General features: G+C 42.8%; 1 protein-coding gene across 1 annotated transcript in view; it reads left to right on the forward strand.

The window, feature by feature from the left end:
- Nucleotides 1-23,004, forward strand: part of LOC135078738 (inositol-3-phosphate synthase) — a 31,606-nt gene extending 8,602 nt beyond the window's left edge. The window contains exons 5-13 of the mRNA XM_063973296.1: nucleotides 1,580-1,713; nucleotides 2,854-2,974; nucleotides 4,110-4,260; nucleotides 10,973-11,064; nucleotides 12,402-12,510; nucleotides 13,735-13,911; nucleotides 14,337-14,342; nucleotides 17,695-17,870; nucleotides 20,175-23,004. Of these exons, the coding sequence (XP_063829366.1) occupies nucleotides 1,580-1,713; nucleotides 2,854-2,974; nucleotides 4,110-4,260; nucleotides 10,973-11,064; nucleotides 12,402-12,510; nucleotides 13,735-13,911; nucleotides 14,337-14,342; nucleotides 17,695-17,870; nucleotides 20,175-20,273 (1,065 nt within the window). The 3' untranslated portion in view covers nucleotides 20,274-23,004. The remainder of the gene's footprint in view (nucleotides 1-1,579; nucleotides 1,714-2,853; nucleotides 2,975-4,109; nucleotides 4,261-10,972; nucleotides 11,065-12,401; nucleotides 12,511-13,734; nucleotides 13,912-14,336; nucleotides 14,343-17,694; nucleotides 17,871-20,174) is intronic.
- Nucleotides 23,005-23,494: the final 490 nt, after the last annotated feature.

Here is a 23,494-nt window from a genome sequence, read left to right on the forward strand (position 1 = left end):
CAAGAAGTATGTAAGTGGTAGATCGCCCAGGGTTTCGTTAGTAAACAGTAGATCTTATGTCTAATCATGTTGGCCACCCCTGACCTAGGGGGATCGTACTGATATACCTACTATAAGTGATTACGTACAACTACAATTGGTAATAAGAAGTCATAGGCGCAACTACACTATGCGGAAAATTGACGAACCGTTAAATCGCACACTAAAGTATGGGCGACTCACGGGTCTTGTGTCACGGGACGAGATGGTGATCTCGGTTGCTTTCCCCTTCTCCACTTCACTTCTTCACACTATTACATCTCGGGAAATTTTTTGCTTAGTGAACTTGCGCCATTTTTTTTGGGAGCAGACAGGGGATTCCCCTCTATAGCGGAGACCTTGGGCAGAGTGCCCATGCCTAATGAATAACAAGATGATAAGCATGAGCTTAAGGCCTCAGCCTCGAACTTAGCGGGCAGCGGGGCGGCGGCGGCGGCGGCGCGGGAGCGGCAGGATCTTAGGCCTCAGCCTCGAACTTAGCGGGCAGCGGGGCGGGAGCGGCGGCGGCGCTGGAGCGGGGCGGGCAACGCAGACCCGTTCTCGAAACAAGCGGGCAGCTCGCGCGGCGCAGAAGGAGTGCGCTGCCCGCTCGTTGCCCGCTCCCTCGCCGCTGCCCGCTCGTTGCCCGCTGCCGCCCCGCTGCCGCGCCGCTGTTTTCGAGAACCGGTCTATTTGATTTTACGCATAAGATCCTGCCGCTCCCGCGCCGCCGCCGCCGCCGCCCCGCTGCCCGCTAAGTTCGAGGCTGAGGCCTTATGCGTAAAATCAAATAGACCGGTTCTCAAAAACAGCGGCGCGGCAGCGGGGCGGCAGCGGGCAACGAGCGGGCAGCGGCGAGGGAGCGGGCAACGAGCGGGCAGCGCACTCCTTCTTTTGCCCACAATAAATCGAGCGTTAGGAATAAATTTGAATCGAAATAAAATTGTCGCCGTTGTTCAGACATTTCGTTTGCGAATAGAAACAAATATCTCGACAACACAACCCCGAACACAACACTTCGCCGCTAAAGCGCCGCGCGAGCTGCCCGCTTGTTTCGAGAACGGGTCTGCGTTGCCCGCCCCGCTCCAGCGCCGCCGCCGCTCCCGCCCCGCTGCCCGCTAAGTTCGAGGCTGAGGCCTAAGTGAATCGCGGATTTATACGCGATCGATTATATTGCGTGTAAAATACTTAGGTACCTACATACATAATTATGTTAGATTGTCATCTAATCAGATTAGATCAATTACAGGATATAACTAAGATAAAAATAAAGTACCTATCGAGCATTGTTTTACAATACAATTACATACATATTTGTCCATTGTCCACAATATACAAACGGGTTTGACGCAGAATGTGCACTTCGCAAAATGCGCCCTTTTCTATACTAATTTAAAGGCTGAAGACACAGACGTGATCTGTTGTCAGCTGAAGAGTTTGTTTATAAAATATTGCTCATTTTGCGAAGTGCATATTCTGTGTCAGATCCATACAAGCCTTGCTTACATTGGAACTGGATGATAAAATGTCCAAGAACATTTAAATAAAACATTTCTTCCAGGCGGACCGCGCCACCAACCTCATCCGAGGCACCAAGCACGAGCAGTATCTCCAACTGAGAGCTGATATCAAGGACTTCAGAGACCGGCAGAAGCTGGACAAGGTCATCGTGCTGTGGACAGCCAACACTGAGAGGTGAGAACATCTGTTTGGCAAAGACAAAGCTTTACTTTTTACAAAGCTATACTTTTGTATCGCTTTACTTTCTCTGCATGACCTGTAGTTGAGTGCCAGAGAATGCCTCCCGTCATTAAGTCCGCCATTTATACATCTTCTCTCGTGATATTACCGGGATACGGGGACAACCAAGACTGGTGCATTGGATTGGGCTGGGATCAGAATTTAGTAGGATTTTTATTTGGTTTTGTAAACATTTCAGTTTCTAATTCTAATATGAATGATAAGGATACCTCGCTATCGCCATGCAGGTACAGATTGACAGCATCAGATTATACATTCGTTGCAATATCGCCCTTAATGCAGGCACATAAGATTTCAGTGTCCATCGATACTTATACCATACCTTTCCGAGCGCTGAGTCAGCCTTCAGGCCAGACGCGCGTCAGCCAGTTTTCGGAAACTCGGCTCTGACGTCATGAGGTCATTGCACCTGGCGTGATCCAATGACCGTTACGTGCGCATGCGACGTTATCAGTTGTTCGACACGTTCCTAATTTGAATAATCTGATTCTTAATGGCGTTTAATGTCGTGTAGATTTAGACGGCCGGTAACAAATGACGGGTATTCCGCGGTTTTAACAAGATTATAATCTTTGCTATGGGATTTATATGAGAATTTATTACTGAGATAGTGATGATGATGATGTTTTATACTATTCATGAATGCGATATTAGTTAAGTCTGTCTGTCTGTTACTTTTCCACCAATTTTGATAAATTTTGGTAGGCATAAATTGAAACACATGTCGCGAAAAAAATACTTGATGGGGATACGATGAGTTTTGTAACTTGAAAAAGATAGAACTGCCTAAGGCGGGAATCGAACCCACAACGCTGAAGGCTGGCCGCAACAGCCAGCTACAAAAATTTCGACTCGTTCATCCAGTGTCTAAGTAGCTCAGATTTAAGAGCATTCGCCCGGCAAGCGAAACTTCGTGGGTTCGATTCCCGCCTTAGGCAGTTCGATTTTTTCAAGTTATTTAAAATTTGGTTTGAGAAAGCTACTCTAAACGCTAAGAAATTTTATAACCACTATACCTATGTCGTGCTCCTGCAGTGAAGACTGAAGACATGATGAATATCTGTATTGTCGCAGGTTCTGCGATGTCCGCGACGGAGTGCACGACACCAGCGAGAATCTGGAGAAGGCGCTTCGCAACAACGATTCCGAGATATCGCCTTCCACTATCTTCGCTATGGCCGCCATTGATGAAGGGGTAAGATAGATATACTTTATTGCACACCATCGTAAAACATAATCGGGTTTCTTACACGGTATAACCTTTGCAATTAAATAGATTAAGAGCATTATTGTGAACGCTACAATGTAACCTTTTTGGTGAGCAAATAAATAATAAATAAATAAATATAAATAAATATCCTTGGACATTTTACACTGCGCTTCTAGTCCCAAACTAAGCAAAGCTTGTACTATGGGTACTATACAACGGATATAATCATACTTAAATACTTTTTTTTTGTAAATACATACTTATTATACATAGAAAACACTCAGTCCAATACAAACAAATATGTTCATACACACAAATGTTTGTACTGTGCGGGAATCGAACGCGCTACCTCCGGAATAGTAGTCCGTTTCGAACCACTACACCAAACTGCCGACGATAAAATAAAATAAATAAATTAGCCTCAAGACAAGATACAACTTCTTAAAAAATCAGTTAGCTGTAAAATTAAATTTTTGGAAGCCAATTTTACAGCTAACTAAAAACTAAATCGGTCATCCTTATTTCAGTGTGTACTGAGAATACTTAGTTTCCTTTTCTCATTATAATGGTTCCGCAGCCTTCAAAAGTGGGCGGGGTTGCCTTTATGTGGAACTAACTTTTTCCCGCTACTTCGCCCTTGAGAGTTTCGACCTGTCACAGAAAGTCTTTATCGCGTCTCCTTCTAAAAATCAGGATAAAAACTATCCTATTTTTTATCTCAAACTACCTACCTGTATACCAATTTTCATCTAAATCGGTTTAGGGGTGTAAGCGTGAAAGCCACCCATCCTTATAACCTTTCACATTTATGATATTAGTGTAAATAGAATAGAATAGAATAACGTTTATTTTGCTGCCACATGAATACACATACATACATAAAACAAACGGTCAACATTACAGAACCAGTCAAAAGAATGATAATTAAAATTAATCGGGACAGTTACTTGGCGGCGCTGCAGCAGCAAAAAGGTCCCCGTCTCAGCATGTGTCAAGTGCATACCACATGACGCTGATTTTCAGACGGCGGCCGTGGTCTGAGTTGCTTGGTGTATCAGGATATGAGTTTTATAAATGTCAAATTTAATGTCTAATGATAATAATAAATCTTGTCTTCCAGTGCGCATACATAAACGGCTCGCCGCAAAACACGCTAGTGCCGGGCGTCATCGAACGCGCCGAGAAAAATGGCGTCTGCGTCGCGGGAGACGACTTCAAGTCCGGGCAGACCAAGCTCAAGTCTGTGCTGGTGGACTTCCTGGTCTCTGCTGGTGAGTCTCCAGTAGTTTGAGATACATATTGGTCTCTAGAGTACAGTTACTCTATGCTCAGATAAGATAGTGCCGAAAAGAATGGCGTCTGCGTCGCGGGAGACGACTTCAAGTCCGGCCAGACCAAGCTCAAGTCTGTGCTGGTGGACTTCCTGGTCTCTGCTGGTGAGTCTCGAGTAGTCTGAGATACATATTGGTCTCTAGAGTACAGTTACTCTATGCTCAGATAAGTTAGTGCCGAGAAGAATGGCGTCTGCGTCGCGGGAGACGACTTCAAGTCCGGCCAGACCAAGCTCAAGTCTGTGCTGGTGGACTTCCTGGTCTCTGCTGGTGAGTCTCGAGTAGTCTGAGATACATATTGGTCTCTAGAGTACAGTTACTCTATGCTCAGATAAGTTAGTGCCGAGAAGAATGGCGTCTGCGTCGCGGGAGACGACTTCAAGTCCGGCCAGACCAAGCTCAAGTCTGTGCTGGTGGACTTCCTGGTCTCTGCTGGTGAGTCTGCATCATCATCATCATTTCAGCCATAGGACGTCCACTGCTGAACATAGGCCTCCCCCAATGCTTTCCATGTTGATCGATTGGTAGCGGCCTGCGTCCAGCGCTTCCCTTGTTACCTTTATGATGTCGTCAGTCCACTTTGTGGGTGGACGTCCCACGCTGCGTTTTCCGGTACGCGGCCTCCATTCCAGAACCTTGCTGGCCACATCGGCCGTCAGTTCTGCGTACTATGTGCCCGGCCCGATGAGTCTGCAATGGACTTTAAAAAGAGACATTTCGTATCGCGGGGGACGACATCAAGTCCGGGCAGACCAAGCTCAAGTCTATGCTGGTCGACTTCCTGGTCTCTGCTGGTGAGTCTCCCGCAGTCTTTTTTTTATCCACAACGAGGACACTCTTGGCCTGTATCTCACCTGATGGTAAGTGACGATCAGGCCGAAGGTGAAAGCGAGCTTCACCCGGAATCCTCAACCACGGAGGAACTGGCTATCTTACCTCTAACTGCCGGAACACAATAATGCTGTTAACATTGTTGTTATGGCGACAGACTTAGGTAAGATGGTGGTAGCTAGCCAGGCGGACTTAGAACAAGCCCTACTACCAACCAAACCGAACAGAAAAATCTGCCCCCCACTGGGAATCGAACCCGGGACCTCTGCGTCTGAAGCAGGTGGTCTTACCACTAGACCACAGAGGCGGTTAAAAAAGTCTGAGAAACATATTGGTCTCTAAAGTTACTCTATGTCCAGATAAGATAGTACCGAAAATTATGGCGTCTGCGTCGCGGGAGACGACTTCAAGTCTGGCCAGACCAAGCTCAAGTCTGTGCTGGTGGACTTCCTGGTCTCTGCTGGTGAGTCTTTCGCAGTCTGAGATACATATTGGTTTCTAGAGTACAGTTACTCTATGCTCAGATAAGATAGTGCCGAAAAGAATGGCGTCTGTGTGGCCGGGGACGACTTCAAGTCCGGACAGACCAAGCTCAAGTCTGTGCTGGTCGATTTCCTGGTCTCTGCTGGTGAGTACTGGTACCTTCCTCTTGAATCTCTATCAATTAAAAAACCGCATCAAAATCCGTTGCGTAATTTTAAAGATCTAAGCATACATAGGGATAGACAGCGGAAAGCGACTTTGTTTTTATACTAATGTAGTTTAGTGATTTTGACTTCTTTCTTTCTTTCCTTTCAGCCAAATGACGTCCACTGCTGGACAGAGGCCTCCCCCAAGGTTTTCCACAATGAACGGTCCTGCGCTGCCCGCATCCAGGCTCTTCCCGCGACCTTTACCAGATCGTCGGTCCACCTAGTAGGAGGCCTGCCCACGCTACGTCTTCCAGCCCGTGGTCGCCACTCGAGAACTTTCCTGCCCCAACGGCCATCGTCTCTACGAGCTATGTGCCCCGCCCACTGCCACTTGATTTTAGCAATTCTGCGAGCTATGTCGGTTACTTTGGTTCTCCTGCGGATCTCCTCATTTCTGATTCGATCACGCAGGGAAACTCCGAGCATAGCCCGCTCCATCGCCCTTTGGGTGACCTTGAGCCTTCTTATGAGGCCCATAGTAAGCGACCACGTCTCAGATCCGTATACCATCACTGGCAACACGCATTGGTCAAATACTTTCGACTTAAGACACTGCGGTATTTCGGACGTGAGTATATGGCGAAGCTTCCCGAACGCTGCCCATCCGAGTTGGATTCGACGATTGACCTCTTTCTCGAAGTTGGACCTACCTAACTGGACTGTTTGTCCCAGGTATACATAATTGTCAACAACTTCGAGTGTAGAGTCTCCAACCTTCAGAGGAGTGGGTGCAACACGGACATTAGACATGATTTTTGTCTTGTCCATGTTCATTCTGAGGCCCACTTGTTGAGAGGCTCTACTGAGGCCATCGAGCATTGTGCCTAGATCCTCCAAGGTCTCAGCCATGACTACGATATCGTCCGCGAATCGAAGGTGGGTGATGTACTCGCCGTTGATATTTATGCCAAATCCGTTCCAGTCCAGAAGCTTGAAGACATCTTCCAGGGCGGTGGTAAACAGTTTTGGAGATATGACGTCTCCCTGTCTTACCCCTCGCTGCAACTGGATAGGTTTCGAGTCCCGATCCTGGAGGCGGACCGACATTGTGGCGTTTTTGTACAAACCCCTCAACACTTCAATATATCGATAGTCAATTTGGCACCTTTGGAGAGACTGTAGCACTGCCCAGGTCTCGACCGAATCGAAGGCTTTTTCATAATCCACAAACGCCAGGCAAAGTGGTTGATTATACTCCTCGGTCTTCTGTATAATCTGCCTTAGCGTATGTATGTGGTCTATGGTACTAAAGCCTTTTCGGAAACCGGCTTGTTCGGGAGGCTGGAAGTCGTCGAGCCTGCGAGCGAGACGATTCGTAATGACTCTCGAAAACAGCTTGTAGACATGGCTCAGAAGTGAGATGGGTCTATAATTCTTCAACAAGGTTTTGTCACCTTTTTTGAAGAAGAGTACCACCACACTTCTGTGCCATGTCGTAGGCGTTTTTCCTTCGAGGATGACGGAATTGAACAGCTTCTGAAGAGCCCTTATTACCGGCGTTCCGCCTGCCTTCAAAAGCTCAGCCGTGATTCCATCATCACCCGGTGCCTTGTTGTTCTTCAGCTGTTTGAGAGCCATTCTAATCTCGTACAGACTGACGTCCGGGATATCTTCGGTATAGTGTCGGGTCAGTCTAGCTCTTGGGTCTTCGGCTAGATTTGTGACAGGTGCGCGTACAGTCGTGTATAATTGTCCGTAGAACTTCTCAACCTCTTCCAATATCTCCGGCCCCGACGAAATGGCTCTGCCATCCTCTGTCTTCAGCTTGGTCAGTTGACTTTGGCCAACAGACAGATCTCTTGCGAACACTTTAGAGCCTTTGTTTCGCTCAATCGCCTCTTTAATTAGTGATTTTGACTGCCAGAGAGAATTGCATTGATGCTTCAAAAATAACGGGGTCAGAGTCTTCTGTAGTTCTGTGGGCTCACACTTGTAATAAAAAAATCGGGCATCGAAATCAGGGTTCGAGGATATATCAAGGGATATACAGTGTGTCCGGGCATGTAGTGATCAAACTTTAAGGGCGTAATCTATGGACAATTTTATCGATGAAAATACTTCAAATTTGGGGCCTGACCCATATCTCGAAAAATTACATCGATTTAAGTTTTTAATTTTTAGTTTACACCTCTTCTTTAAAAAGCAAGTGAAAGCGTGGGTAGCTTCACATTAATAGGCAAATATTTTATATCATGCGATAGCCAATAAAATTATCTATTAGTAGAAGAAGAAAGCAGAGACAAGTTTCATACATTTTATGGGAGTAAGAATGGATTTAATTAGAAAAATACATTACTTTTTTCACTTCTTTTTCAGTTATTTTCCAACACAAGAAAAACCAGGTCGTTAAGGTATGTTTTATTTGCATTGTATTATTAGTATTTGAGCTATTCTACAAAACGAATGTAAATTTATTAGTCTATGTCTATTAGTTTCGACGTAATTGTTGAACAAAGATACCCCTTCCCAGCGGTTTCCATAGTAATCGGAATAGGTTGTGTGATTCTTTCAGGCAGTGCATTTTCGCATGTCGCGTGCGCTATGGAAACCGCTGGGAAGGGGTATCTTTGTTCAACAATTACGTCGAAACTAATAGACGTAGACTAATAAATTTACATTCGTTTTGTAGAATAGCTCAAATACTAATAATAAAATGCAAATAAAACATACCTTAACGACCTGGTTTTTCTTGTGTTGGAAAATAACTGAAAAAGAAGTGAAAAAAGTTGTGTATTTTTCTAATTAAATCCATTCTTACTCCCATAAAATGTATGAAACTTGTGTCTGCTTTCTTCTTCTACTAATAGATAATTTTATTGGCTATCGCATGATATAAAATATTTGTCTATTAATGTGAAGCTACCCACGCATTCACTTGTTTTTTAAAGAAGAGGTGTAAACTAAAAATTAAAAACTTAAATCGATGTAATTTTTCAAGAAATGGGTCAGCCCCCAAATTTGAAGTATTTTCATCGATAAAATTGTCCCTAGATTTCGCCCTTAAAGTTTGATCACTACATGCCCGGACACACTGTATATCCAGCCGGTTTTGATGATATACAGGGTGTTTCTTGTAAGGTGTCAAGCCGAAGGCAGGTGATAGGTGAGCACTAGACCTATTGATTTTACCCCCATGTATGTTCTACGATTTTTCATAGTTTAGAAGTTATCGTTAATTTTGTGATTTTTTCAAATTTTATGACCTAGTAGGCTTTAAATTTTTTTATCTTTTTTTTGGGTTGACTTTTCTCAGGTTTCTTTTTTTTGACAGATTCCCTATTAATTGCAGATGTTTGAAAAAAATAATCATCTTCCTATCTTTGATGCAAGATACAAAATTTTTGCTAGAAACATAAAAAATATGCTTTTAGCAGAACATTCTAAAATTTTCAACTTGAAAAGTTCGAAAAAAAAATAACTTCCATAGGTCCAAAATAATTTTAAAAACTGCGCAGTTTTCTGAACTTTCATAATAACACAAAAAAACATGTACTTAATAGGCCATTATTTTCTGTAATCGTTCCACTAAAGTGGTAAGTCGGAGATTCCGTTACATGTTTTTGACTTTCTTAGGACTAACTAATGTTTGCAATCTCCCAAGTTTACGTTAAGTAGAACACATTTAGAGACAATAACTGAACAGAACATTTTTTTATCCACAACGAGGAAGCTCTTGCCCTTCATCTGACCTGATGGAGAAACGGAAAGAGTTTGTGTGTGTGTGTGTGTGTGTGTGTATGTGTGTGTTTGTGTGTGTGAGAGAGAGAGATACACACACACACATACACACACACACAAACTCTTTCCGTTTCTCTCACACACTAATAGGTAGGTATATCAAATTTAATCGTAAAGTAAGAATCACCACTGTGGTCTAGTGGTAAGACCACCTATTTAGGACAGTCAATTCCTCTGTGGCTTAAGATTCCGGGTGAAGCTCGCTGATCATCCATCAGTTTCCATCAGGTCAGATGAAGGGCAAGAGCTTCCTCGTTGTGGATAAAAAAATGTTCTGTTCAGTTATTGTCTCTAAATGTGTTCTACGTAACGTAAACTTAGGAGATTGCAAACATTAGTTAGTCCTAAGAAAGTCAAAAACATGTAACGGAATCTCCGACTTACCACTTTAGTGGAGCGATTACAGAAAATAATGGCCTATTAAGTACATGTTTTTTTGTGTTATTATGAAAGTTCAGAAAACTGTGCAGTTTTTAAAATTATTTTGGACCTGTGGAAGTATTTTTTTTTTTCGAACTTTTCAAGGTGAAAATTTTAGAATGTTCTGCTAAAAGCATATTTTTTATGTTTCTAGCAAAAATTTTGTATCTTGATTCAAAGATAGGAAGGTGATTATTTTTTTCAAACATCTGCAATTAATAGGGAATCTGTAAAAAAAAAAGAAACCTGAGAAAAGTCAACCCAAAAAAAAGATAAAAAAATTTAAGCCTACTAGGTCATAAAATTTGAAAAAATCACAAAATTAACGATAACTTCTAAACTACGAAAAATCGTAGAACATACATGGGGGTGAAATCGATAGGTCTAGTCCTCACCTATCACCTGCCTTCGGCTTGACACCTTACAAGAAACACCCTGTATATCAATTTTTAAAATTTGTAACTGTATTTGTACTTTTTCACATAAGATTTTTGTTTTTTAGTTGATTTTGCCGATTTTACAAGAAGATTTTATGTTTTTGCTTTATTTGTCTGATTTTAAGTTTTAAAAACATTAAAAACATATTTATGTGACACATTTGCAATGGTATTCATAAATAATACAATAAAATAATAGTATAGCTTTCATACAAATTTGATATATATCAAAGTTGATATATATCGGATATATATCATAAATATCCGATATTTTGATATTTATAATAAATATCGGATATTTTCGAACCCTGATCGAAATGTAGCAGTCTGTTCTAGGGGGGGACAATTTCCAGGACGAGAGGCAGCAGCCCTCCATTACCCCCACACCCTTCTCGATACGCTCATGTAACCCCATGTAACAGCGCCTTTTGCGATGTTCACGGGAAGCGTATTCTACTTTTCCGGAATGACACGGCATATTTAATAATGATTCTAATTCTTTGCAAATTTTCAAACGACTGCGATGATTTTCAGGTTTGAAACCGGTGTCCATCGTGAGCTACAACCACCTGGGCAACAATGACGGCAAGAATCTCTCTGCTCCCAAGCAGTTCCGGTCAAAAGAGGTAGGTTAATTATACTCAGTTTTAAATAATTACTATTACGGCAGAAGGGAGAGAGAGAAAGAGTCCTGTAATTCCTTAGTGGCTAAGACGGTGATACCAGGCCTGTTCATCTCCGCGAGTTTACATCGAAAACAAAACAAGCACGATGGCACCCTACAGGATTAAACTATTCGTCAACGCGTGTACGCACATACGAGCGAGCATTGACTCACGCATGCGTATTCTAGTGTGTGATGGAAAAAAATAAACAAAATGGTGTACTAAATACTGTGCAGTGTTTAACTGCCTAAATAATAATAAAAACACAGAATGTACTTTTTTAAGTTGCCCGAAGACACTGAGAGGAAAATAAGTGGTTAATATTATTCATGATAAAATTCATGCTTAATCATGTATTTCCTCCGCCATTTTCTGCAGTTTGGCACCTCACGTCACACATAATTTTACCGAAGTCAGCCCTATGACTTCGGCGCAGTACCGATCACTGACGTTTGTCAACAAAAGGTGCTTGACTCTTGAGACAAGCTCAATTACACTATATTGTTAATGACATTGAGCATATTTTATTAAATACCTTCGCGAAGTAAACCTTCTGTACGTAGTACTTATTATTATTCTGTGGTGATACCATCTAATAAGCGCTAGAGCGACAGGCTTATCGACTTTGCATTCATCAAGTTGGTGCAGTGGCGCCATAGTGACAGTTAGGGCTCAAGGGTGACTTTTGCCGCTGTAACATTATCGTTACTCATACCAAGTCCATGGAGATGTTGGAGGTGCGCGCACGTAGCGACGTGACAGTGACAGAAACTTTTTTGGTGACATAAAAATCACGGCGACAAGTCACCCGTGCCTGCGCTTCCTTACTTGACTTGAAGGTAGGAATGTTATGGATATGTGGTTTCGGTTATGGATACGGATATTTTTTTATTTCGGATATCCGAAAGTTACGGTTACGGATATCTGTGCTTTAGAATGTAATTTGCAATAGTTGTCCAAAACGGTTCATTCATGGCCGCACACTTTACATCGAATAAAAAGTAATGAAAAAAAATTATACTAGATGGCATTATAAAGTTAAATCAGGCTGTTATTCCTTTAAATATAATACTATACAACAAACAATTTAAAATGCCTACCTACATCCGAAACTATCCGAAAATTTGGAAATGGTTACCGTTACGGTTTCGGATATTTTTTTTATTTCGGATATCCGAAAGTTTCGGTTACGGTTATCCATAACATCCCTGCTTGAAGGTTCTGTCATACGCCAGTGGCGCCAACTAGTGAGCACAAACGGTAGCTTTAGACTTTCATATGTTTTAATATATTTATAGATAAGCAAGAGCAACGTGGTAGACGACATGGTGGAGTCTAACCAGATCCTGTACAAGCCGGGCGAGAAGCCCGACCACGTCGTCGTCATCAAATACGTGCCCTATGTCGGTGAGTTTGCGTCGATTTTTGCTTGATAATTTTTTAAACAATACAGCAGGGAGCAATCATTGTTATTCGTTTACCCAGGAAAGCCAGGATCACACCCAATGCGATGTCTTGCCTATCTCATCCGTTGTCCTAGCTTAACGCTGGACGGGACGCGATATGATGCGAAGTGACGCGTCATGATCATCATCGCACACTGGCACGTAGCAAGGGATGCCATAGGTGTCGCGTGTGTCTCTTACTTTTTTTTTTCGTTAGGAAAATACATTGATTTGTATACCCACCAGCTGCTGGGGCAGTTAGTGGGTTATGTGGGGTTCTCCCTGCCAGAAGGGCAGGGCCTACCTACTAAAAACCTGACGTTGCCCTCGGTAGCCATATGAGTCGTGAACGCGGGTGTGTCACTTACTTAGGCTTACTTTGCGCATGATGATTTGGGTCATGTTTCCACAGAATGGTCTGGTGCCTTGCCTACCCCAAGATGTTGGGCTACCGCTTCGAAGATGATAAAGTTGACATTGATAGTACTCAACCAAATCTTTCACAGGCGACTCAAAGCGCTTTGTCTTTTACACATATAAAGAGACAACGTAGAACTTATTCTTATCTATCGAGAGTCATACTGTCACGGTAATAAAAGTCATCAATGTGCTCGCCCCTAAGGCCCTTTTCACATGTCCCGGTTGCCGGCTAACCGGCGCCGGGTACCCGGTGGTGAAGTGTATGGGCATGCCGGATTAATTACGCCGGAACATGTGAAAGCTACGCTTCATGCCCATTGCCCATACACTTCACCACCGGATACCCGGCGCCGGATAGCCGGCAACCGGGACGTGTGAAAAGGGCCTTAGGGTCGCGCCAAATAATGGACTAAAATGCTGAAGCCCTCATTGTTGTCATATGTTTGTAGATCACCTTTATACAGGATGTTAGGTAAATGGGTATATGAGCCGACACTAGCCCATGTTAACATGGTCATATAAATGGTATAGTGAAATCAGGAAATTGATATCTCCATTTTAATTATTTTATTTTTCATACAAATCGGATTTTATAACATTTATTTTGTATGAAAATTTTAAAAATTAAAATATCAATTTTCTGACTTCTCCGTACCATTTATATGCCCATGTTAACATGGGCTAGTGTCAGCTCATATACCCATTTACCTAACACCCTGTAGAGTTGATACTTGATATTGATAATACTCAACCAATTCTTTCACAGGTGACTCAAAGCGTGCGATGGACGAGTACACCTCCGAGATCCTGCTCCACGGCACCAACACCATCGTGGTCCACAACACTTGTGAAGACTCTCTACTGGCTGTTCCGCTTATCCTGGATCTAGTGCTGCTGGCTGATTGGTTGCAGCGCGTTTCTGTGCGCCAGGAAGACTCGCAAGGTTAGACAATACTGATCTTTATTTCAGCCAAATGACGTCCACTGCTGGACAAAGGCCTCAAGGATTTCTACAATGATTCCTGTGGTACCCGCATCCAGGCATTTACGCGCCAGAAGGACTCGCAAGGTCAAACAATACTGTTTGTTTCAGCCAAATGACATCCACTGCTGGATAAGCCCCCAAGGATTTCCACAATGACTTCTGCGGTGCCCGCATGCAGACACTTTAGGAGGACTCGCCGGGTGAGACGATATTGACCATCGTTAGTTTCAGCCAAATGATGTCCACTGCTGGACAAAGGCCCCAAATATTGGCTGCAGCGCGTCTCCGTGCGCCAGGAAGACTCGCAAGGTTAGACAATACCGCGGGGCTACTCTGAAAAACGTTCTCCGAAGTTTCGAATGTTGCCATCCCTCTCACGCGAGATGCCAGTTTGAGCGACAGATAGACTCGAAACTACGCAAACAGCGTGTCGGAGTAGGCCTGCTGACCTTCGTTTGTTTCAGCCTAATGACTTGCTGGGCAAAGGTATCCCAAGGATTTCCATAACAACTGGTAATACGTACGAAGACTCGCTGCTGGCTGTCCCGCTCATCCTGGACTTAGTGCTGCTGGCTGATTGGCTGCAGCGCGTTTCTGTGCGCCAGGAAGACTCGCAAGGTTAGACGATACTGACATTCGTTTGTTTCAGCTAGATGTCCACTGCTGGACAAAGACCCAAGGATTTCCTTAATGACTCCTGCGGTGCCTGCATCCAGGCACTTGCACGCCAGGACTCGCCGTGTGAGACTGACTTGTTCGTTTCAGCCAAATGTCCACTGTTGGACAAAAGCCCCAAGGATTTCCTCAACGACCGGTAACACGTGCGAAGACTCTCTACTGGCTGTCCCGCTCATCCTGGATCTAGTGCTGCTGGCTGATTGGCTGCAGCGCGTCTCTGTGCGCCAGGAGGACTCGCAAGGTTAGACGATACTGACATTCGTTTGTTTCAGCTAGATGTCCACTGCTGGACAAAGACCCAAGGATTTCTACAATGGCTCCTGCGGTGCGCATCCTGGCACTTGCGCGCCAAAAGACTCGCCGAGTGAGACTGACCATCTTTCTTTTAAAATCCTTCAAGGCCCGCGAATCTAGACACAATAGATAATCAATTGTTATGGCATTAATGTATGCCGTCCGTCTGGGACTTTAAAGGTTAAGCCAAATGACGTCCACTGCTGGTCAAATACCCTAAGGCTGGGTTGCACCAACTTACTTTGACTGTAACAAACGTCAAAAATATGTCAAACTCCATACAAAAATCACCGGTTATCGTTATAATTCTGGTCAAAGTTTAGTGGTGCAACTCAGCCTAAGTGTTTCCACAAAGACCGGTAACACGTGCGAGGACTCGCTGCTCGCTGTCCCGCTCATCCTGGATTTAGTGCGCCATTAGGACTCACAAGGTTAGACAATACCGCGGGGCTACTCCGAAAAACGTTCTCCGAAGTTTCGAATGTTGCCATCCCTCACACGCGAGATGCCAGCTTGAGCGACAGATAGACTCGAAACTACGTAAACAGCGTTTCGGAGAAAGCCTGCTGACCTTCGTTTGTTTTAGCCTAATAACTTTTGCTGGACAATGATATTCCAAATATTTCTACAACGACCGGTCCTGTGCTGCCCACATCCAGGCACTTGCACGCCAGGACTCGCCGGGTGAGACTGACCATCGTTCGTTTCAGCCAAATGACGTCCACTGCTGGTCAAATACCCTAAGACTGGGTTGCACCAACTTACTTTGACTGTAACAAACGTCAAAAATATGTCAAACTCCATACAAAAATCACCGGTTATCGTTATAATTCCGGTCAAAGTTTAGTGGTGCAACTCACCTTAAGTGTTTCCACAACGACCGGTAATACTTGCAAGGACTCGCTGCTGGCTGTCCCGCTCATCCTGGATCTAGTGCGCCATTAGGACTCGCAAGGTTAGACAATACCGCGGGGCTACTCCGAAAAACGTTTTCCGAAGTTTCGAATGTTGTCATCCCTCTCACGCAAAGGCAGATCAGCTTGAGCGACGGTGACATATAGACACGAAACTACGTAAACAGCGTGTCGGAGTAGGCCTGCTGACCTTCGTTTGTTTCAGCCTAATGACTTGCTGGACAAAGGCCTCACACAAGGAATTCTACAATGATTCCTGCGGTGCGCATCCAGGCACTTACGCGCCAAAAGACTCGCCGGGTGAGACTGACCATCTTTCGTTTCAGCCAGACGTCCACTTCTGGACAAAGACCCCAAAGATATCTACATGTTTTCTGCGGTGTCCGCATCCAGGCACTTGCGCGCCTAAAGGACTCGCCGGGTGAGACGATACTGACCTTCGGTTGTATCAGCCAAATGTACACTTCTGGACAAAAGCCCCCAAAGATTTCTACAATGATTTCTGCGGTGCCCGCATGTAGACACTTTAGGAGGACTCTCCGGGTAGACGATATTGACCATCGTTCGTTTCAGCCAAATGACGTCCACTGCTGGACAAAGGCTCCAAGGATTGGCTGCAGCGTCTCTCCGTGCGCCAGGACTCGCAAGGTTTCAATAATTACTTATGGCACCGCCTGCCACGTGTCTTTACGTCGAGTATAGACAAAGGCATCTTTTGAGATGACTCCTGCGGTGCCTGCATCCAGGCACTTGCATGCCAGAAGGACTGGCCGGGTGAGACTGACTTGTTCGTTTCAGCCAGACGTCCACTGCTGGACAAAGGTTTTCCCCAAATATTTCTACAATGACTCTTGCGATGCCCGCATCTAGGCACTTACGCGCTAGGAAAACTCGCCGGGTGAGTGATCTTTCTTTTAAGCCAAATGACGTCCACTACTGGTCAAATACCCTAAGGCTGGGTGGCACCAACTTACTTTGACTGTAACAAACGTCAAAAATATGTCAAACTCCATACAAATATCACCGGTTATCGTTATAATTCCGGTCAAAGTTTAGTGGTGCAACTCAGCCTAAGTGTTTCCACAAAGACCGGTAATACGTGCGAGGACTCGCTGCTGGCTGTGCCGCTCATCCTGGATCTAGTGCGCCATTAGGACTCGCAAGGTTAGACAATACTGGGGCCTACTCTGAAAAACGTTTTCCGAAGTTTTGAATGTTGCCATCCCTCTCACGCAAAGGCAGATGCCAGCTAGACAACTTGAGCGACGGTGACAGATGGACTCGAACTACGTAAACAGCGTGTCGGAGTAGGCCTGCTGACCTTCGTTTGTTTCAGTCTAATGACGTCAGCTGGACAAAAGCATCCCAAAGATTTCTACAACGACTGGTCCTGCGCTGCCCATGCTTGCGCAAGGTTAGACAACAAGGGAAGCCGTGTGGTGACGGCAGAGTAGAATACATTTGTCACCAAACCCCCACACTTCCCACGGGTGTCGTAAGAGGCCAGCAGCGCTCTCTGAAAAACATCAATATTTTAAACTGCGATCTCCAACCCGCCTGCCAAGCGTGGGGATTATGGCAAAACCCTCCACTATAATGGAGTAGGCTCATAGTCCAGCAGTGGACTTTAAAGGGCTGTTGATGAGACAACAAGGGATTCATTCCTAAAGGCACAGCACTACAGAAGGCAGAAAGTTGTAGAAGTAAATTGAAAATCTTAAATTATTCCAGTAATCACTGAGTTATACAGTTTTATTGATTAATTAAATTAGTAATTATGTAATAACTTTACCTACCAATGTATTTTTTGTATTGTAAAAAGATGAATAAACTAATTTATTAATTCATATTTCAGAATGGACATCTCTACACACGGTGATGTCTACGCTCTCATACCTTTTGAAGGCTCCGATGGTGCCGCAAGGAGCGCCCGTGGTCAACGCCTTGTTCAAGCAGAAGGCGGCTGTGGAAAACCTCATGAGAGCCTGCCTTGGGCTGCAGCCTACGCATCATCTACAGTTGGAGCACAAGGTATAGTGAAGCTATGTTTGTGTCCTTTTTACTTACAGCGAGATCCAAGCGTGAGCAATAGTGACAAAACACTGCCAGCTAGCGCGCCTAATGTCAACGCGCTGTTCAAGCAACGTGCAGCTGTTGAAAATCTCATGAGAGCCTGCCTTGGGTTCCAGCCTACGCATCATCTGCAGTTGGAGCACAAGGTATAGTGAAGTTACTCTTAAAACTTCCATAGTTTTGTGTCCATCTCACTTTTAGATAGAATACCAGCATGAGCGACAGTAGCAGAGCCTAAGACTCCACTAGCTTATAGGTGGTTGTCAACGCGTTTTTCAATCAATGCACACATCATCTGCAGCTTGTACACAATGTACAATGGGGAATTGGGGATACTCCCAAAACATGTACCAGAAGGTTGAAGATTTCTATCACTCTCACTCTAAGAGAGATGTCATCATGAGCGACAGTGACAAGATAATTCCTCCTGTGATCCTGCCTCAGGCTTCAGCCTTCGCATCAATTGCAGCTAGAGCCCAAGGTAATATATTTATATCTATCCCTCCCTGTCTCTCGAAGGGAGATACCAGTGTGATCGACAGTGACAGAGGAGCCCTACAGGCCTTCCAGAATGAACCTCGCTACACACAGTGATGTCGACACTCTCATACCTTTTGAAAGCTCCGATGGTGCCGCAAGGAGCGCCCGTCGTCAACGCCTTGTTCAAGCAACGTGCAGCTGTTGAAAACCTCATGAGAGCCTGTCTTGGGCTGCAGCCTACGCATCATCTACAGTTGGAGCACAAGGTAAGGGTCAAATGTGTCTATCCTTGTCACTCTCAGGGAGAAGTCAGCGTGAGTGACAGAGCAGAGAGTGACATATATCAGAGGAGTCAACCCGCTGTTTGAACAGCGGGCGGCTGTGGAAAACCTCATGAGAGCCTGCCTCGGGCTGCAGCCTACGCATCATCTGCAGCTTGAGCATAAGGTAAGGTCTAATGTGTCCATCCTTGTCACTCTCAGGGAGAAGTCAGCGTGAGTGACAGAGCAGAGAGTGACATATATCACAGGAGTCAACCCGCTGTTTAAACAGCGGGCAGCTGTGGAAAATCTCATGAGAGCTTCCCTCGGGCTGCAGCCTACGCATCATCTGCAGCTTGAGCATAAGGTAAGGGTGTAATGTGTCCATCCTTGTCACTTGAAGCGAGATGGCAGCTAGAGCAACAGTAACAAAACACTACTAGCTAACAGACAGAAGTCAACGCGCTATTTAAACAGCGGGCGGGAATCGAGAACCTCATGAGAGCTTGCCTCGGGCTGCAGCCTACGACTTATGGTCCTATGTCCCCTAGATGGGGCAGAGGGCGTCCACAACAGTCCTCCATCGCGTTCGGTCTTGAGCTTTAGCTGCAGCCTACGCATCATCTGTAACTAGAGCACAAGGTATGTTGGGGTCTGGGTTCGATTCTCATTGGGGGGGGGGGAACATTTTTTGCTCGGTTTGGTTGGTGACAGGACTTTTCATGCACTTAGAACATAAGTTTTCTTTCTCTGTCATTCGAAGCCAGAGCCAACGTGAGCGACAGTTATAGAATAGCCCTACTAGGCACTAGACGGCAACAGGCGAGAATCAACGTACTATTTTAGCAGCGCTTTATAGAAAACCCTGAGGTTTTGAAATCCGTTTCGAAGCTAGATTTTGTACTCTCGTTCTACCAGAGCGAACCACAGCCTGGCCCGATGCTGTAAAATAATGTCCTAATTAAAAACTCATAGGTTTTCAGAGGGCTTAGTGTGAGTTTACATCAAACGTCGTCACGCACGATTAAAAAATCTATGAATATTTTAGTTCTTGAAAGTATCCGCTAGGGGCGCTGTAAAATCCGTCATACATTTAAGTGTCATTTTTTTACGCGCTCACTAGTGACGACGTTTGATGTAAACTCATACTAAGCCCTCAGGACTACAATCATGACGTGTTTTCTTCAAATGTGTCTTCGTATTATTGATCAGTATGGCTAGCACGAAAAACTTTCGAGTTCGAATCGTTTGCGTATTCGAATAGCCATCAAAAGATTTAGTTGGAAAAATACAACAGCGTCTTGTGAACGTGTCGTAAAGTGAACTTAGTATGAGAAATGGTTGCACGAAACTTATTTTGAGAACCAAAATTGTCACGTTATCTTTTAATTACTTTGAGTATCGAATATTGTCGAATACGCAAACGATTTGAAGACGAAAGTTGTTCAAGCTAGAGGTACAGTGGCGTAAAACCCATTCGATTTTTAAATACCTATCTAATTGGCAACATTTCGTCTCCCAGGTGCCATTCCTGATGGCCGAGCTGGCGTCTGGCGCGATGTTCTCGCCGTCCCCGCCGCCCAAGAAACAGAAGCTCGCTCACGAGAATGGTGATAAGTGAACACAAGTATACCCTAGCACTACACATAACCAGGTTTTTAGCACTTACTACTGGGCACGTTTAGACACACATTTTTGTATCCAATAGATAGGCTACTGCTGGACATTGAGGAGTACTCAACACTAAGGTTACAATATTCTAGAAAACGTTGTTGGTCTTTTGTGTTTGAAGAGCTCCCGTTTTGCTATGCCATAACTACTGCCATGGCTTCTAAAGGCATTGGTCCAACGACTACAAGGGTATGATTCTACTCGTACCTTCCATTATACAAAATCAATTTAAGATTTTGAGTGCTACGTCAAATAACAATAGTAACGGCTGGTTCGTAAACAGACTAGTTTCTTGAGCTCTAAAAAATTGTGCTAGTTTTGGGCGCATGAGAAGTCCTTAACTGAAAAACAGTCAAGCGCTTCTCACGCGCACTACATTTAAAAAAGATATGTACGCGCCGATAAAATTAATCTAAATTTTTAAATTATTCACCTAAACATAAGTGCCTAATGTATGTCTAAATGTGCCATAGAGCAATAAATACTTATTCACCTCCATGTAGCTCGTCCTTAGTTTAGTGCCATAGTTTGCACTCAATGTATACCCAGTATTACCCAGTTTTTGCATATCCAAAGTGATTGTAACAAGCATTATAGAATTATCGTATTTATTTCCATCAACTTTAAGTTGATTTTATTTTATTAATGAATAATGTGCTTTGTGAAATTGTCTCTATCTAATTCTTCTGAGGCACAAAGATAGCAGTGTAAAAGTGATCCTTCTAAATACCATATTTGATTGTGACGTCACCTGCAAGTTTATTCCATTTTTTTTTGTGTAATAAGGATCAATTTTGCACTGACTAAACTATCTTAAGTCCGTCACCGACTATAGTAGCTACTACATATCGTTGACGGAATTAACCCTTTATGAACATTGTAGGCACAATAATATCACAAAAATGTTATAATAGAAACAAAAATATATTTATAATTTCTGTTTTGGTACTTAATATTTTATCGTTAATTTCTTATCAGTTTCTGTGATTTGTTATGTGATTGATTTTATATATTTGAAAAATATTTTTGTATAAAATTGATTGTGGAGTGAGAATTTATTTTTTCGATTTGATCATAGGTAGGTTTGAATGAATTTACGAACTAGTCCTTAGCAGGGATCAAACTTAGGGTGGCATTGTGTTGATGCCATGCAACGCATTGCCTCCTGTTTGACGGAGGCTTCGTATTCACTAGGGGTCTTGATCCGCATGTCTTTACGTTTTGGGATGATCTGTGGCCAAACATCTCATCCGTACAAACTGACGTTACCACCTTTGTATCTTGCCCCTAGTGAGTACTATCGTTTTGATATAATGTATCTAGAGATTGAACGTTCGGTGTGTCTTAAAAGGTCCTTGAGAGTATTTTTTTAGAAAATATACATGTTATTTGTGTGGTGGTCATGTAAATTTTTTAAATGTATAAGTACCTATACAAATAAATAATTATTGTAAACACTTGCTTTCTAAATAAATGCTTTTCAACGCAACTGCGTAGTAGTTCCTATGTTCCACACAATGTAGCTTCAGTTGTTCCCTGGTATGCCCAAGGTTTTGGATTTCGTCATGTGATAGTTGCCAAATTGTTTCTCGTGCGAAAAAGTTCACTCGATATTTTGTTTTTCACAATTTTTATCCATCTTCGACCGATGTGCTCACCACGTCAAATAATGTACCAAAAACTTAGATTGTATGTGTCAAATGATCTGAGCAATGTATTTTCGAATATTTACAATTTTTGGGCATAAAATTGAGTGTTTGCTCTTAATATTTATATTGGGTAATTTAAAAGGACCTGTCCTCATGTAAGGAATTAGAGAATGGCCCTGAATTTGTTTGTTAATTTTTTTTTGTTAAATATATACGTTTCAATTATCAAAATTTGTATTAATAGGAATATATTGTAAAAATATACGTATTTAGCAAAATCTGATGTTTAGAATCTTATTATTTATAGAGAAGGCTTATTTATTACATTTTTAGATAGATTGGAATAAATTAATGTTGTAAAAAACTTCACAAAATTTTCATAGGTTTACTATTTTGAAAGTTACTCTTTTATTATAATATACAAATTGTTCTATAATAGGAATACCTAAAGCTCTGCACTGTAGCAGATTTTACTTTGTAGCCCAACCGTTCCATTGATGTTTGGCTACAGTCATTACCATATTTACTGAGCAGTGTATTGTTTTTGACTGTACTAAACAATCATTTTTTCTACCTTAATCACGTTTTATAATATTACATAGATAGATGTACTAGAGAACCACCGATCTGACTCCATCAGTATTCATAAGTATTTTCTGTGACGGTATTTTAAAATAATGCATTTATTAATTTTTGTTATTTTACCTAAGGTATAGAAAGGCCCTACTCCCAAAATTCATATAGAAATGTTTTGTAGATTGAAATCCAAGTTTAGAAATCTACCTTGTCTATAATATTACAGTATTTGTGAACATCAAATACATAAATCTATTTAAAATAGGGTCTTGCAATATGCAAATATATGATATATTTTAAAGGGATATTTGTGTGACGTCACAATTTTTTATAAAATAAGAAATGTTTATTTGTTTGAAGTTTTGTCATCGCGACTGTATCGAAGAGGTTAACTGGTTTATGTTCAAATCAGCTGTATTGTAGTATTTATGTTGGAATAAAATATACAAATTCAAATGGTGTTTCATTTATATACCTTCCGCAAGTTTTTAGCAGCTCTTCGGTAGATAATAAATTCTATTGAACATTTTTAAACGAAATTAATTACACCCGTAAATTATAGTAAACTCAAAAACACAGAAACAACATATTATTATGTTTGCAATGTCACCTTTGGTTTAAATTACCATTGTAGTAGACGCAATAAAACTTCCTTTGTCCATTTAAAATGAACCCGGGGAGGTATGTCTATCTTTTTCTAACGTGTAGAGACGGTATCTACTTGTCCCTTTCTACCATTAACAATTTAAACCACTTTATGCTCTCCTGGTACTTTTTTAAATAATATGAATGGAAGTTGAAGGCAGGTTGAAAATTATTGCAGCTGTCAATTTTGCGGACATTTGCGGCGGTCTACCCACAAAATAAAATTATCTGGGTTGAGTGAGATAGCGTATCCATTAGTCTCTTTCTAACATGTGGGACAAGGAAACACTCTTCTTAGTTT

The sequence above is a fragment of the Ostrinia nubilalis genome, chromosome 15 (assembly GCF_963855985.1).
Source record: "Ostrinia nubilalis chromosome 15, ilOstNubi1.1, whole genome shotgun sequence".
Lineage (NCBI taxonomy): Eukaryota > Metazoa > Arthropoda > Insecta > Lepidoptera > Crambidae > Ostrinia > Ostrinia nubilalis.